Source organism: Alosa sapidissima, chromosome 7 (genome assembly GCF_018492685.1).
Source record: "Alosa sapidissima isolate fAloSap1 chromosome 7, fAloSap1.pri, whole genome shotgun sequence".
NCBI classification, from domain to species: domain Eukaryota; kingdom Metazoa; phylum Chordata; class Actinopteri; order Clupeiformes; family Clupeidae; genus Alosa; species Alosa sapidissima.
The window spans coordinates 18,908,259-18,926,172 of record NC_055963.1 but is presented as its reverse complement, the minus strand read 5'-3'; the positions used below and the strand labels follow the sequence as shown (position 1 = coordinate 18,926,172).

General features: G+C 46.6%; 1 protein-coding gene across 10 annotated transcripts in view; it reads left to right on the top strand.

Moving 5' to 3' along the window:
- rap1gapa (RAP1 GTPase activating protein a) overlaps nt 1-17,914 on the top strand; it is a 113,762-nt gene that overhangs the window by 32,491 nt on the left and 63,357 nt on the right. For all 10 annotated transcript variants that reach the window (XR_006032924.1, XM_042098565.1, XM_042098555.1 and 7 more), the window contains exon 2: nt 9,212-9,247. Coding sequence is in view for 8 of the 10 variants with exons in the window: in XM_042098555.1 (XP_041954489.1) it covers nt 9,212-9,247 (36 nt within the window). In the remaining 2 variants the exon portion in view is untranslated. The remainder of the gene's footprint in view (nt 1-9,211; nt 9,248-17,914) is intronic.

Sequence of the window (17,914 nt, the reverse complement as noted above, 5' to 3'; positions counted from 1 at the left end):
GACAAAAGATGTGACGTTCATGTTCACACCCTGCACTTAGGCTTTATTTCCCGCCATCAGCAGCACCACCACCACCACCGAACTCACCCACCTCCCTCATCCAACATGTTCGTTCAGTCTTGGCTTCGCTCCCTCCTCCTCGTCTCCTCGCAAACTGAACTTAACTAACCCAAAAGCACTCCATCAAGTCCCCCCTCTGAGTGGACAGCCCGGCAAACACCCGGCTCCCATTAGTGCACTTAATTACGCCCGCCACTCCTACACAAGTAGGTCACTCTTGTTCCAAAGGATTCATTATGTACCTGGCGGCGTGCTAACCAACACAGAGCGTTCCCTTGTTCCGCTGCCCACATGCGCAGGGAGGAGTTGCCTTTGCAAAAAAGCCGTAATATCTTCAGCGTATATCACTCACTCGGTCGGTGTCAAGGCGAGCGCGTGCTGCCATGTGCCTCCCTCGAGATGAGCCTGATGAGAGATGGAGAACGGCAGGTACGCTGATGGCAGAGATAGGAGCTGGAATGAGTGGAATGGGCCGAAGTGTGGGGGAGTGCTTTTAAAACAACATCTGATTTGAAAAGGAGTTAGGACATGAGTGCAATGAAACAGAAAAATGAAGGTGTTTCTGGACTTCTGGACTCAAAGAACTAAAAAAACAGTTTCACTGAGCATCGCTAGGCACTCTATGTACTTTGTTTCTCTGATGCAGTCCATTTCATGCATTTGTTTTCATTCTCAGGCCTTCTAAATGATCAACAAATGCATTAAAAGCACCTTACACAACTTGACTCACACCCACACAAGATGCAGGAACAGCTCTCAACCATTATTGTGCTTAACAAAATCCACTGACTGGACTATTAAGTACTTCTGTGAAAAATACCTTATGATCCCACCTATGGTATAGCATGTATGAATCATTCATGACCATTTAACCATCCGATAGTCCATGTGCACACATACACTCCACATGGGGGGGGGGGGGGGGGTTGAGATAGACAAAGCAATGTGTGCATTGTGTTGCCCGAGGAGGTCCATCTCGTCGAGTTGTAATGCGTTAGATCAGTTTCGAGGCTGTGGTGTTGCTCCTGCGAAGCTATCTTTTATTGTATGCATTTGTAGCACTGTCTCTGTTAAATAATGCACCAGAACCCCTGTAGAATGAGATGCTGACCAAGCCCTCCACCACCCCCACCCCACTCCACTCCACCCTGGCCCTCGGAGAGAGCTGTTATGTAGCTATGGCAGTGAGAGATCGTCAGCCCTTCCCCCCATATCCCACATCCTATCTCTAACCCTCACAGCATCTTTTAATATGCTGCTCTGCACTGGGTGGACTTGCTTGGCAGCAGAGTGATCAGTTAGAACTACAGTAGCTGGCCAGCTTTGCAGGGTTGGGGGGGGGGGGTGGCCTAAAGGTTTCTCTCTCTCTCTGGTCAGTTTGCTCAGAGCTCATAGAATCCTCTGGTTAATCTCCATGTATACACAGACTAGTGAGCGCAGCGCGGCTGATGAATGTGGGGACTGTGGGGAGGGTGTATGAAGTCTCTCACAGCCAGGAAGGAAAACATGCACACCCTTTCTGCAGAGGAAGCTCACACACACACACACACGTGTGTGCCTGCTCACACGCAAATATACATACGTGTAGACACATAAACACACACATACAAAACACACACCTGCCGACATGCATGGAGATGAATAGCTATATGATCACTCAAATATGCATATCACATACAAGACACTCACACATACACATGCACACACACACACATACAGACAGACACACACACACACACACACATGCGCAGCCTGAGGTAGAGAAGGTGACAGACAGAGATAGACAGATGAATTATTAATTGATTGAGTGCAATGCAGCATGATCACCCTGGCCCAGGATTTAATGAGTAAAGCTGTTCAGCACACACAGACCCCTCATATCTCTAGCTCGCCGCCAGTCAGTCTCTGTCCAACTGACCGTCAGGAAATTGAACAGCACCGTCGTGCCATGCCGTCCGTCACTTTGACACACTGACACGGTCTCCCCTTTGACAGAAATGACAGGCAGTTGCCGTTTTAGGACAATTCTTCTCATAGCTGCCATAAATGTGTCACAGGGGCAAACAGACCAGTGGACAGCACAAGACACAGACAGACAGAGTGAGAGTTTATGTGTGTGTGTGTGTGTGTGTGTGTGTGTATATGTGTGTGTGTGTGTGTGTGTGTGTGTGTGTGTGTGTGTGTGTGTGTGTGTGTGTTTGTTTTTTCTCTCTCTATATATATATATGTATTCACAGATTTTCTTTTATGACTGTTATTTAGTCTTGATGAGTTCTAGACACTGTATGCTTTGGCAACACTTTCCTCACAAATTGTCATGCCAATAAAGCGTTTTCAATTTGAATTTGAGTGAGAGAGAGAGAGTGAGAGAGGGAAAGTACAGGGCCAGATAAACAGAGAGAGAGAGAAAGAGAGTGAGAGAGAGAGAAAGCACAGGGCCAGACAGAGTGAGAGAGAGAGGGAGAGAGTGAGAGAGGGAAAGCAGAGGGCCAGATAGACAGAGAGAAAGAGTGAGAGAGAGAGAGAAAGCACAGGGCCAGACAGAGTGAGAGAGAGAGAGGGAGAGAGAGGGCCAGACAGCTCCAGCAGGTGTTTAGGTTGGAGCCCTGTCTCGTTCTCGGGACAAGGCGGAGAGGGGCGGCAGAGACCCACCCCGCCCAGTCCACATTACATACGATACGGGGGATTCCAGTGCAACTGGAGATTGGGAGAGACGACGCTCCGAATTGTAGGTCATGAGATATTATGTTTTGCACTATGCTTAGTGCAGTCCTCCTCTTCCCTCCTCCGTCTCCACCTCCTCCTCCTCCTCCTCCTCCACATTTTCTTCTTCCTCCTTGACCCAGATGAAAGAAATGCTGAATCCCTCCCAGGTCATTTCGCCCTTTCTTGCCCTGCCACCTCACGAGAGAAGAAATGAAAAGAGAGAGAAAAAAAACAACTACATCATCCTTATGTCAACATGCTAATGTGCCTCAAGGGTTCACACTTGCACTTCACACAAGACCCTCGGGGTGAGTCACTGACTGGATTTGAATGTGCTGATCTCTTCATAAACACTAGAGAATCGTATCGCTATTGTTGACTCTCCAGGATCACCATGCCAATCATATGACTCACTGAAGGGTGTGATTTGTAATAACACACTGATCCAGTGTGAAAACGTGAAAAAGAGGCAGCGTGCTGTATTTGGGGATTTCGCACGTGTTGAATATCAAATGACACGACACGAGCTCCACAACGAGTTATTGCCATGATTTGTAATCGTTTGCATAAACAGAAAGGATGGCCCGAAGACAAATAAATTAGCGATTGTGACTTTTACACAAATAGCTGCCGCCATACAAACGTGTCTCTGTTGCATTAATGAGAAAAGTACACTGAAGTACATGAGATTCAAGACATGATGAGGAATCCTCTGGAAGCCTCCTGTCCTTTTAGAGTTTGTTCTCTCTCTGGTTGCTCAATTGCACAATATAGGCTAGGCCTTGCTGTTTAACATGGTCACATGAAAATTCAGAATCAAATGACACTCCAAATTAATTAGCTATTTATTAGTTATGTTTTATGTCTCTTGAAAGATATTAACGCCATCTCCAGGAGAGGATTAGATTGTACTGATTGTCCTGTTAATTGTCACAGTAATTATGTTTCTGTCCTCCTTAAGGCATGTTGCGGTAATCTCCATATCTTGCTTCTGTCATTGTCATTGGTGGAGGCTTGTTCCAATATGTATGCAGTTTGAAGAGGCTCTCGATATGAAAGAAATACAATAAGTTGTGGCCATTGCATAAGCATCAGTGGTGCTCCATGTGGTCTCACCACGAGCATCATGATTGACCTTCTGGATCCAAATCAGTCTGGGTTCAAAAGCGGCCACTCTACCGAAACGGCTCTGCTGTCTGTAACAGAAGCCTTAAAAGAAGCCAGGGCGACCGCTCGGTCATCAGTAGTCATTCTGCTTGACTTATCGGCTGTCTTTGACACGGTAAATCACCGCATCCTTCTCTCTATACTCGCTAACATGGGAATCTCCGGTTCTGCTCTCTCCTGGTTTGAATCCTTCCTCACAGAACGCTCGTTTAACGTATCATGGCTTGGTCAGCTATCTGCACCTCACCATCTCACCACAGGGGTCCCCCAGGGCTCAGTGCTGGGCCCCCTTCTCTTTGCTATCTACACCACCTCCTTGGGACAGATTATCCGTTCGCATGGCTTCTCATACCACTGCTATGCAGACGACACACAACTCTATCTGTCCTTTCCACCTGATGACCCCTTGGTCTCAGCACGGATCTCGGATTGCCTCTCAGACATAGCTACATGGATGAAGGCACACCACCTCCAGCTGAACCTCTCAAAGACTGAACTGCTGGTCCTCCCAGCTAAACCTACCATACACCACGACATCAACATCAAATTTGACTCCCTGTCTGTTTCACCTACCAGGACTGCAAGAAATCTAGGAGTTGTTCTCGACAACCAACTAAACTTCTCAGATCATGTTGCCGTTTCGCACTCTACAACATACGGAAAATCAGGACTTACTTGACTCAAGATGCTACCCAACTTCTGGTTCGACTACTGCAACGCCTTCCTGACAGGTCTCCCAGCCTGCGCAGTGAAACCACTTCAGATGATCCAGAACGCGGCGGCGCGCCTGGTCTACAACCAACCCAAAAGGGCACATGTTACCCCGCTGCTCATCCAGCTACACTGGCTACCTATGGCTGCCCGCATTAAATTCAAGGCTCTAACGCTTGCCTACAAAGCAGTCTCCAGTTCTGCTCCCGCCTACTTGAATGCCCTCATACAGACATACGCTACCTCCAGACCGCTGCGCTCCTCAGACGAACGACGTCTAGCTCTACCACCGGTACGCTCAGGCCAATCCAAACTTTTCTCATATGTTGTTCCTAATTGGTGGAACACACTGCCAGTTCCTACAAGAGCAGGGACATCCCTCTCCATTTTCAAAAAACTCCTGAAGACCCAGCTCTTTAGAGAACATCTCCTCTCATACCACCACTTACAACAAGTCTTGCTGATACTAGCACTCACCAGCCGTCTTAAACTGACACGTAACTGTTAAAAAAACAGCACTCACTGATGCACTTATTCTTACTGTACTCTAATGTTTTAAATTGTCCTAAAATTGTTGAGAATTGCCCTAAAACTTAAACTGTTTACCATGTTGTTAGTCGCTTTGGCTAAAAAGCGTCAGCCAAATGTAATGTAATGATTGTTGTTTATGGTTGTCTGATGCTGGAGAGCTCTAATGTCTGAGGCATATTATTATTATTCATAAGCCAGAAGATGGTGTCAGCCGATTAGCTGAATTTTCCTGTCGTGAGTGGCGAAGGGCAAAGGTTTCATTATGAGCTGTTTATTCCCCACTTCTCACCTCAAGAGCGTCTACATTCACAGGTTTGTTTACTGGAAATGTGTGTGTGTGTGTGTGTGTGTGTGTGTGTGTGTGTGTGTGTGTGTGTGTGTGTGTCTGTGTGTGTGTGTGTCTGTGTGTGTGTGCGTGCGCGCCCTCACTTATCAGCTGAGATAATAGGCTGTCTGCTGACTGTCAGTGAACCTCAAGCCCGAGGAGCCATGACAGTGTTTCTGAGGAGTGGGAGATATACACACACATACATACAGTACATTCACTTTCCTGTTAGTGGAGGTGCATTTTAGAGGTTGCAAAATTGGATAGTGTCTATGAAGTTGGGTGTGAAAGTGTGGAGGTCAGCTGTAGAGACTGGTTGGAGTACTATTGACTAGCTCTCTCATCACCTCATATCTGTATTGTGGCTCAGGCAACAGCGCTACAGCACAAGACAGGCCATTACCAATTCTGTGCATGTCCATGTCTGTGCAGTGGCATGAAGTATCAGCTCTTTCACAAACAAACTCACTCACACACACATTCTCTTTTTCTCCCTTTCTTTCACACACACACACACACACACACACACACACACACACACACACACACACACACACACACACACACACACACACACACACACACACACACACACACACAGAGACACACACTCATATTATGACCCACTCTTGGCAAACTGCTGTGCAGTACATTGTGATTATTGCTATCCTACCAGGAGACGTCTCATTTCTAATAAAGGGGAAGTTAGTATACTGTGCATTGGGGGGGGGGGGGGGTTGGTGTGTGGTTTTGAATTCTCTTCTCTTATCTGAGCTAAGAGACATTATGCGGTTTAGCTTCAGGTGAGGTTTCATAATCAGACTCCCAAGAGTATTTATACACTGCAGGTAGAATGTGTAGAGGGTTTTTAATTAGAAAATGATTTTTTTATTACAAGAGTTTCTGGTAGTCAGTCAGTTTGTTACCTGTGGATGATACCTGCTGTGAGCGAGAAAATCCAACCAGATTTAATCACTCTCTCCAGCTACTCTGGCTAGAAGGCCATTCCAGGTGCTAATTACAAATCGGCCCTGCGCAGTCTGTGCCTGCCAGAAAAGAGTGAATCAGGATATCCATTTGGCTCTCTCTCTATCACACACACACACACACACACACCAATATGGCCTGACACCGCTTAAGTTCAACTGTTCGAATAGGCGCCTCACACTCCTCTATTTTGAGAAGTGGAACAGGCAGAGGAGCCAGGGGGGAGGTAGTCTGGATCCAGAAAAGTGCTCCGACTAATCGTGGAAAGATGTATTCCTGGAAAGATGAGCCAGGGGGACCCACAGGTGTCCGTAGTACGCCCTCAAACGCAGCGGACTTCCAGTCAGCCCTTTCTGAGTGGACACAGACAGACATTCCTCCTTGTCATATACAGTACATGAGACACACAAGAGAGAAGCACTAACGCTGACATGGTTGAATTCATGGCCAACAGCTGGCTAGAGGGCTTATGCAGTGGCAGTGGCAGGAACTACCTCAGCTGTGGCAGGAATTTGCTCAGGAATTCCACAGCACTGCTTTGGAATTATATGTACATTTATGAATCAGTATTTTTAGCCGTATTTACTTGCCACATAGATACACATATACACAGATAAGAGAGTCATTGTGCTTTCCTCTTTGTGTGTCTGTGTGTGTCATCGTATTAATCTGTCTCTCTGTGTGTGTGTGTACAGTATGGGAAACAGACTTCACACTGACACTCTGTAATAGCTTTAAATGAGAAAAATTATGGGATGAGAATGAGTTAATGGGGATTAACCTTTATGTATCATAATTAATACAGCCATCTATACGTAGGTGGATTCAATTTCATGGCATGTTTTTCCTTACAGATGGAACTAAATTAGCACTGCCACCTAGTGGTGATTCAAAATCATTGCCTCTCTCTGTATGTGTATGTGCAGTGAAGGGTGCCTGAGGTAGTGGAGACAACCCTGTTCATTAACTCTGAAATAATGAAATGGTGATCTTTGGGGCTCCGGTGTTTTGACCTCTGGCTGTTTCTCTGCCGAGCGTAACCATCCACCTCAGTGTGCCTCCTCTCTCGCAAGGCTCCTCTTTATGATTGCATTGCCTGTAGTCTGCTGTTACCACTGCGTGTGTGTGTGTGTGTGTGTGTGTGTGTGTGTGTGCAAGCTGCTGAGTGAAGTCTAGTGTGCGCTCATATCAGGGAAAGAATCAGCCTCGCTCTCTGCTCTTCCACTAAAGGGACTGGGGGGGGTATGACAGCTGCCTCTTCATGGGGTAGTTACAGGAACATGATGCGAGTGAGTGAAGTTCAGATCCTACTATAGCCAGAGGCTGCTATAGATAATCTCTTACTACCCTATTCCTATCATCCCACTATAGCCAACAGCTACAGACATCCTCTTAATATTTCATCCGGATCATCCTGCTATAGTCAGCAACCAGCCCCCCCAAACCTATTCTATTCTAATCTATTCTTCCAACCATCCATCCATCTATCCGTCCGTCCATCCATCCATCCATCCGTCCATCCATCCATCCATCCATCCGTCCGTCCATCCATCCATCCATCCATCTATCTGTCCGTCCATCCATCCATCTATCCATCCATCCATCTAGGCTTTAATGGTTTCATCTCTCTCTCAGTCTGTCTGTAAATGGTCTCGGTATTACTGGCTGGGGCATGCTGTGAGGGAACAAATCTTCAAGGGGGATTTGCTTGGTGGCCAGAGTGGCATGCAGGATGTGGGGGCTTTTTTCCCCCAGCAGCCTCCTGGAGGCACAGGAAATGGCTTTGAGATCCTCCTTTGTAGGCTTCGGTTTTGCTGCCATGGAAACCTGTTGCTCCAAACGTCCGGCTTTCTTTTCGGGGGATTAGGTGAGGCTAGGGAGAGAGAGGGCCGAAGGGTCAGGGTTGCTGCGCTGTACTGTAGGCTGAGCCAGAGAGAGGGGGAGAGGGGGACGGTGGAGGGGAAAGGTGAAAGGAAAGAGAAATGGAGGGATAGAGGGATGGATGGTGAGTGTGTGTGTGGGTGTGGGGGGGGGGGGGTTAGCGATTATTGAGGACGTCGCCTGTGCGTAGAGGGCGAATGGACTGAGGCCACAGTCAGCACTGTCTACATGCTTTGTAAACAAATCAACTTCACATCGAAGGTCATTTGCAGCCTTCTTGGCACAAAAGACAGAGTATGCACTCTCTCACACACACATACACACACACACACACACACACACACACACACACACACACACACACACACACACACACACACACACTGCACAAAAGACACAAAAGAGAGTACGAGAGCCCTTCAGACAGACAGACATTTATTTACTGCAAGCAATGGGCCCCAGGAACATTTGTCTGCTGTCCTTTTTCCATCTGTGTGTGTGTGTGTGTGTTTGTGTTATTGGAACTGGGGGAACGGCAGACACTGAATTGTGTTGTGCTGGTTTTCATCATCTTAATGGCACACAGTGTTTGTGTTTGTTCCTAGTTCGTTCTGTAGAGCACTGTGGACTTTTCTACGTACTGTAGCTACAGTACATTTGAACAAATAGAAACTACCCAATAAATATCTGAAACAAATAAAATGCTGCTTTGTTCAATATACTATTTTCGGAAAGGACAAAGGACGTATAACCTTTGTGGTGGCTTGTTCACTGTAAATGGCAGTACATTTTGCTGAGAAGATTGAAAAATTGATCTCTTGTTTTTTTTGTGTGTGTTTTCAGGGTGGACAAGACCTTCTCCAAGGCCCGAAGTTTATGGTAAGATCTGTCGCCTATTACATAAATTCTACAAGATTGACATGGAAATCCATATTCAGTCAGACAATCAGTGAATCAATCAATCAAACTATTGATATTCAGAGCTGGACAGTAACGGAGTACATTTACTTGAGTACAGTACTTGAGTACAATTTTGAGGGATCTGTACTTTACTCGAGTATCATTTTTGGGGAGTACTCATGACTTTACACTAAGTACATTTGAGAGGCAAATATTGTACTCTTTACTCCACTACATTTCTATCCCTAACCGTGAGTACCCGTTACTTCTTCTAAAAAAAAAGGAAAAAAGAAAAATCTCGGAAACCCTCAATTTGTTGTTTCCCTCTCAAACGTGATTGGATTGTGCAGGCGCCACTGATTGGGACAGTCTATCAGCAATCACCTTCAGCGTTCCGCCAAAGTCAACTCCATGGTCAGATTTAGATAAGAGATGAAACCATGGACAAAACAATGGATGAAGACGCAACAGGTCCATCCCGGGAATGTGCCAAACCGTGGCCCCACCTCGCCAGACTATTTCAATTTTCGGAACAAGTTAATGATAGTTTTCGCTTCAAGTGTTTCAATTACAAAATAGTATTTTGTATTTGAAATACGTATTTTATATACATGTATTAGAAATACTGCCCATCCCTGGCAACATGGTAAAAATATGAAAATTACTTGATTTTACTTTCAATTCCTTTTACATTCTCCAAGGTATTAACATTAACATTTTTCATAACTCCATGTAGGACGTTTCTGTACATAAATGTAAGCACTGTAGCAGTAGTAATGCAATATTTAGAAAATGTACTCTTTTACTCTTGATACTCAAGTACTTTTAAAACAAGTATTTCAGTACTTTTACTTAAGTAGACATCTGACTGTTGAACTTTTACTTGTACTTGAGTAAAATTTAGCAAAGGGTATCTGTACTTTTACTCAAGCAATGAAGCTGTGTACTCTGTCCGCCTCTGTTGATAATACAACATATCAATGTTGTTTAATCAATCAATCAATGTCCACATTGCATCATTCAGAAAATATTCAAATGAATCACTGTAGTACAGTGAGATGTCAGTTTTATGATGTTCATGATTTCATCATATCTACATAATCCTTTCCCTTGCATACAAACATCTATACAAATCGATGTCCTTTAACTCTGAACAGGTTAGTGGTTAGTGTTAAACTGTGATCGGTGGTGTATACTGTAGGAATGCATTAGTCGTTAGAGGCATGTGGTCTTTGCTGTTTACTGCGAGCATCTCTGTGGTCACTATCACACTTGGCACGCTGTGAGTGAATGAGGGAGAGAGAAGTGTCCGGAACATGAGCTGTGCCGCAGCCTGAGCCAGCTCCCCCGACTGCTGTCCCGTTGCCACAGTAACAGGCGCAGGCGGAGGGCTCTCCGCAGTGCTGGCAGGGCAGGGGAGAGCTGGAGCAGGCTGGAGGCTAGAGCTATCCGTCTGGCCAGAGCAGCTAGGGCTACTTGCTGCAACTCCGTGCACTCACGAGCCGGGGGGCACCGTGATGAGGACGAAGAATCAGACACCCCGAAGGTCTACTGGTGTAGCTCAGACTGACAGACGAGAGAGAGAGAGAGAGCAGCAAGATTGATTTCCTTCCAGGAACGACAGGACTCGAAACTGGGTTTCCTGCTGCAGGGGCCTGTCCTGTATCGTTCTCCACGGCTACTGGAATCACAGCAAGACGACAAGGAACCGTGCAGAACCCACTGCCTCCCCAGCTGCCCAACTGGGAACAGAAATAAATGAGGACAGGAGAAGCAGAACCGAGGAGAGGAGAGGACCGGAGGGCGTACAGTGGAGCGTGGCAGGATTGACTTGGCTTTGGCTTTCCTGCATGATTTAGCCACCAGCACCAGCTGAGTGCCAACCTCATCCTCTCTGCCGCTGGCCTTTTGGTGCCGTTGGGGACGGACGGTGCTCTGTGATTAACGGCCACTGAGCGCTGGTTTTTATAGGGCCTCTCCTCAATATTGCTTTGAGCCACTGCCACGCCGACCGTCCTGCCAAATCACAGCCTTACGAGGCACAAAAGATTTGTCAGGGGAGGAAATTTATGCCTCTAGACGCCAGTCAAGTGTCTGGAATCGATTTCGCTGATTTCACACCAGTTGTATTTACTGTAGAAATGCAAGAGGACTGTTAACTGTGTTGGAGAGGAGTAAAACAAGGCGATCACCTCTGATTTTGACTCTATTTAATATTGTGTCACAGTGGGGAATATGACAGTCTCACAATGATAAACGGAACCAGAGACTTAGGCCGAGGCTCAGACGATAAGCCGAATACTAGGCCTCTCTGTTGCGGCCTGCTAGCACTCTGATCAGCTGATTGACGGGAGGCTCTTGACCATCAGACGAGTTTTAAAATACCAAACACAGGCAGCATGCCTTGCTCACCATTCCGTATCGGGAGGCCGAGGAGATTTTGGTGAGTTGCCTCATTGCTTGAACGTTCTATGGGAACGTTTTGCTGGTGAGACAGCAGCTGGGGCTCACAGTAAATGATGGATCCCTGGTGCAGGATATGCTTTAAAATTATGAGGACTTTTCGGTTACAGTATGCCAGAGAGAAACCTTTTTATCACGACTTCTCTCCCCAGCCAAGTGAGCGAGGTGTGGTGCAACTCGTGAAGCGGCAGGTTTCTCAGCTTTCAAACTGGCAGGTCTTTTCAGTTCTGGCTGGCAGGATGAATGTCTTCCTTTCTTCCTGTTTTTTTCTGTTTGTGTGTGTGTGTGTGTGTGTGTGTGTGTGTGTGTGTGTGTGTGTGTGTTGTGTGTGTGTGTGTGTGTGTGTGTGTGTGTGTGTGTGTGTCCTCGCCAATTATTTTAAGCTATGTAGGACACCATGATTACCTGGATGCATTTGGATTTCTTTACCACGTGTGCCAAGACTGTGTTTATCTGTAAATGTAGGTGTATCTAGACCTGCCCTAGGACTCATCCAGAGTTTGGCTCTGATTCAGAGTGGAGCATGGTTTGCGCGTGTGTGTATGTATATGTGTTTGAGTGTGTGTGTGAGTGCGTGTGTGTGCATGTGCATATGCGTGTGTGTGTGTGTGTGCATATGTATGTGTGCGTGTGCGTGCGTGTGTGATTTACATATGCATTGAGACGTGTCCTCATTAGCAAGGCTTGTGGAATGTGAAATGGTCTCAGCCTGCCCTGTGTCAGGCCTGTCTCTGAGATCTCCTGCATTTGTGCTGTATGCAAACTACAGCATGCATTAGTCCCTCCAGCTTCCTCCTTCTCCTCCTCCTCCTCCTCTTCCTCCCTCTGCACATGAGGAAGACTGGATTAGGGCTGTATACAATGTGTATACATTTATTTTAGATTTAGATTTTATGTTTATTAGTTAATCAATATTACACTTGACACTACACAGCAACAGTGTTTAGATTCAGGATTTGTATAGAGGTATTTGTCCAGCAATGACAGTAATACTTGGTCTAATGTTTGGTGCATTTGAAACTGTGCCTGTCCCAGTGTCTGCAGTGCCCACAGCGTTGTTTTGCTGCTCAGTGTTGGTACTGTACAGTGTTGAGACTATATAGAGTCAGGCTAAAGCTGTGTTATCATATTCTGCAGTTTGATGGTGAAGAGATACTAGCTCCTACAGCTGCAAGGCGTACATTGTTTGATGAGGCTGCCACAGAGTGAGGAGGAGGAGAGGGAGGAAGAGTGGGAGTCGGAGGGCAGACTACACACACTACACTCCTGCACTTGCCTTGCCCGTCTCAGATGAGTCATTTTCTCACAGGCCCCGTCAAACTGGATTCAAAACTTCTGTTGTTGCCGAAATTCGAAAAGTAAATAGCTACTTTTGTGGACCAGGTATCTCCAACATCGATGAGTTAAAATAATATGATATGAGCATAAAAGTGCTTTTGCAGTTTTGTTGCTTTCCGACACTACTTTCTGACAAGTGTGATGACGTGTGTGATTTCACTGACATCCAATGCACGTTTGGTAGTGTGTCTGGACTGAGAGGTTTACGTTTGACTTAAGACTGGGGTGTGTTTTGTGCGCTTAATGTGATATCTGTGAGTGCGGGTGAACCTCATGTTGTGTTCAGTAGCTTTGGCAGCAGACGAGACGGTCTGAGTGCCCACAGATGCCCCCAGCACAAGTGGAGTTGGCATTGGCACAGATCCCTGGGCTACTGATATGGACAGTAGGGGTGTGGACAGTGGCAGGGTCTTGTGTAAGAGGCCATCATACCTCCATCCACCCACCATGCAAGCACACATACTCACACACACACACACACACACACACACACACACACACACACCCTACTTTCTATATGGATTACTGTGCCAGTCTGTTGTTGTGTAACTATTCCCTAACCCCCCATGCCCCCCCCCCATCCCCTCTCATTTAGATGCGTCCTTACCCGAGCCAAAGCCCAGAGCGTCTCAGACTAATGCCAGCCTGCATCTAATGCCGGAACCACTTAAAGCAGACAGAACACACACACACACACACATGCACACACACACACACACACACACACACACACACACACACACACACACACACACACATGTACACACACACACACACACACACACACACTCACACACACACACACACACACACACACACACACACACACACACACACACACACACACAAACACTACTTTACTGCAAGACATTAGAGGAGATGATGCAGCTGTGCTGATGGTGCTGGTAGGGTTCAGTTGTGTGCCAGCGTTCACTCCTGCCCCCCCCCCCCCATGGTGCTGTACTGAACTGAGGTGAACTGCTATGACTTCAGCAGTGCTGCCTGCCATTATCTGTCAGATAAATATGGCTGTTGTGTGGAGGCGCAGTGTTTGAAAGTAATCAAGCCTTAACTGTTGCTCGCTACTTTTCTGTCTCTCCCAAGCCCAGACATCAAAGGCTTTTTCCCTTTCCTTTGCTGTGAATCAGCCAAAAAAAACCCTGCGAACACAGGGCAGGGGCTTTGATAGTGAGTCCGTAGCTATTTTAAAATGCATTCAAGGAGAAAACTAGGTCTGTCATCCGGCAACTTGAGCTGAGTGATGAGGAACTGCAGATGCGGGAGTTTTAGAGCTAAAAGGGCGGGCGGGGGGGGGGGGGGGGGGCAACCCCCCTCACCCCCCCCTTCCTCAATACCATGACCATGGCGAAGAAAGAAAGAGAAAGATGGAGGAAGAGAGAGAGAGACGTCTGCTTGTAGCCCTGAGGAAAGAGAAGGGCTTTAGATCACTAGCATGCTCATTTGCGCTGAGGTCAGCCAGTAGCAAGAGGAATAGGGAAAAAATGGGAGATTTGAGAAAAAGGGGAGAATGGCAGGTTTTGCACATTGCAGTGTTTTTGTGTTTTCAATTCCTGTAATCCTGTCATTGAGCACCATACAGTATATAGAGAGATCTCCTGCATTTGTGGTATATGCAAACTACAGCATGCATTAGCCCCCCCCCCCCTCTCTCTCTCTATCTCTCTCTCTCTCTCTATATATATATATATATATATATATATATATATATATATATATATATATATATATATACTGTATATGTGCACCAACCTGGTTGTATTATACAACTATTTCATCATGGTGCTTAAAGGATGCTCTGCTTGGTGGTAGAAGCTATGACTCCCGTATTTCTGTGGAGATCAAGAGGCAGCACAGGTTAAAGATGCAATTTGGTTGGCAGTCGTTTGCTAGTTGAACCGAATTATGTGTCTTCTGTCTTAAACCAGCAGGCTTCATATTTTGAAATCCATCTGAGGAAGAAAACAATCCATTGCTCTTTCTGCAGCGACAAAACAGCCTATCAAATCGGGCATCCCTGCCTGCTTATTACTTTGCATCACATAATGAAGGATTGGCCTCCTACCAAGTATGGAGATAACCACATGAATGCATAAATGCATGTTTCATTTGCTGCAGTGATTGCAATAATGACGCAGCACAAAGTCAAAACAGCAACTGACATCATTACAGTAAAGGCCATTTGCAGGCCAGTTAAACTTTTCAACTGCCACATACAGGTAAAAAGAACAACAGTATGAAGACATCTGTTTCAGCCATTAGATGTGAAGTCTCTCCCTGTGTAGTGAGTCTGCTCTTTTAACTGCTCATCTGATGTCTCTGTTGACCAGGATGAGATGCATGGAGACCGGTCCAAATGGACCAAAGTGGACCTTTAATTGAGAAGATGTTGCCATAGATGGCCAGTTTGTGCTTTGCTGGAGTCTGACCAAATGGTCTAAATATGGCGATGCTCTTGGCCGCCATCTGGCTGATACTCTGGTCCCTATAATGACCCTTGTTACAGTGCTTCCATCAAGCTGCGGCCCCAGTTTTGTGAGAGGCTTATTTTAGCTCGGCCTGTTGCTGTATGTTGCCTACGCATGCAAACTAAAAAGGGTGTTGCTGCTGTATCTGGACACTTTTAAGGGTGCTTCAGTTGGTTCTCATATGAGTGACAACAAAGATTCTTTCAAAATTATTTTTATTGGTTTTCAATTAACACAGACAAAGTACAACCTGATTATGTAAGGGATAATGTATTGCTCCGCTGCGCGTCAGGGTTCTGTTCTCCCTGTCGGGACTTATTTTCTGATAATTACCGGCGGACAATACATTATCCCGCTTATTACACGGCTACTTGCCAAAACGAGAAAAGAAACCTAACACAATGAATCTTTAAAAATGATTTTGCTACCGTTTCGTGTCTTCCGCTGACAAAATAAATAGTTCGCCACACAGATAGAACTTGACAGTTTCAGGTGTTGCGTGGCAACGTCTTACTAGCTTACTTTCCCTTTCAATGAAATTCCATTGCAATAAGCGAACGGAATTCTTGCGGAGGGATATGAAAGACGTTAATCAACCCGTTGCCATTGACAGCGGTGATTATATACTTTGCCGGTGATTTATATAGATTTAACATAGGCCCGAACATTAAGAAGGCCCATTCATGTGAATGGAACTTTCTGCAGCACTCTGAAGAGCCCCTCCCACCACCCATCCCCCCCACTCTCCCACTTTTCCTTCATTCAACCCGTACATTTACACCTCATCCAATCTTGTCATTTGAACATAGACTTTACATACAGGGTAGGTATGTTTTCATCTAGTGAGAACAGAAAAAATGAACTTGCCAAACCTTGGGTAAACCTGAACTGAAGGAAGGGAGGCAGTGTGGTTTGATGTGGCTGTTTGGACATCTGGAATCACCTGCAGCTGGTCTGTCAGGGCCCGGTCATCTCTCATCTCTCATTTGTGCACTCAGCAGTTACATGTAGCTGCTCCTCTCTGCTCTCCCATCCCTTCTCCTCTTCTCTCCCCTCCTCCCCTCTCCTCTTCTCTCCCCTCCTCCCCTCTCCTCTTCTCTCTTCTCTTTCCTTCTCCTCACCCCATCTCTCCTTTCTTCTCTTCCCCTCTCCTCTCTTCCCTTCTCATTTTCTCTCCTCTCTTCCCTTCTCCTTTTCTCTCCTCTCTTCCCTTCTCCTCTCCCCTCCACTCCTTTCTTCTCTTCCCCTCTCCCCTCCACTCCTTTCTTCTCTTCCCCTCTCCTCTCTTCTCTTCTCCTTTTCTCTCCTCTCTTCTCTTCTCCTCTCCCCTCCTCTCTTCCCTTCTCCTCTCCCCTCCACTCCTTTCTTCTCTTCTCCTCTCCTCTTTTCTCATCTCTTCTCTTCTCCTCTCCTCCTCTCCCCTCCACTCCTTTCTTCTCTTCCCCTCTCCTCTCTTCTCTTCTCCTCTTCTCTCCTCTCTTCTCTTCTCCTCTCCCCTCCTCTCTTCTCTTCTCCTCTCCCCTCCACTCCTTTCTTCTCTTCTCCTCTCCTCTTTTCTCATCTCTTCTCTTCTCCTCTCCTCTTTTCTCATCTCTTCTCTTCTCCTCTCCTCCTCTGCCCTCCTCTTGTGCCTACGGCTGTCTGCGCTCCACCAGGGTGTGATGTGACTAAAGCTGGCTGCTAAAGAGTGAGGGAGAGAATAGAGAGAGAGATAGACAGAGTGTGAAAAAGATGAAAAAAAAATAGAAAGTGAGGAGGGAATAAAGAGAGAGATTGAGAGAGTGTGTGTGTGAGAGAGAGAGAGGGCACATGGGGCCTGTGCCAGTGCCCGTTTGTGTGCCCATGTGTTTGCCAGGGCTCCAGTGTTTGTGTGCGTCAAGAAGTGAGTGCTACGTCAGGACAGAGGGATGAGCTTGGGAGAAAGAGAGAGACACAGAGACGGAGGGAGGGAGGTGAAGGAGGAAGGGAAGAAGGGAAGAGGAGAACCTGTCATCCTTAATCAGCCCAGACAGTCTGCGTGCCTGCTTGTAAGCTCCTGTGAGAATGTGTGTGTGTGTGTCAGTGTCTTTCATGACACTGTCTGCCTAAATATAGCAGCGTGTGGGTGTGTGTGTGTGTGTGTGACGCTCTCAGCCCTTTGAGTTGCTGCCGGGGCCCCGCCCCTGTCTGTGCCAAACGAACTCATCAAACTCATCAGCAGCCCCAGCACAACATCGCCACGCGGCGCTCCACATAGCAGCCGCAGCCGCCAGCCAGCCAGCCGCCATATTCAGCAGCAGGTGGGAATTTTCACTCTGCGTACAGTCAAATCAACCATTTTGTTTTGCCGCCCGCCACGTGCTACTGAGACGAAATGCGC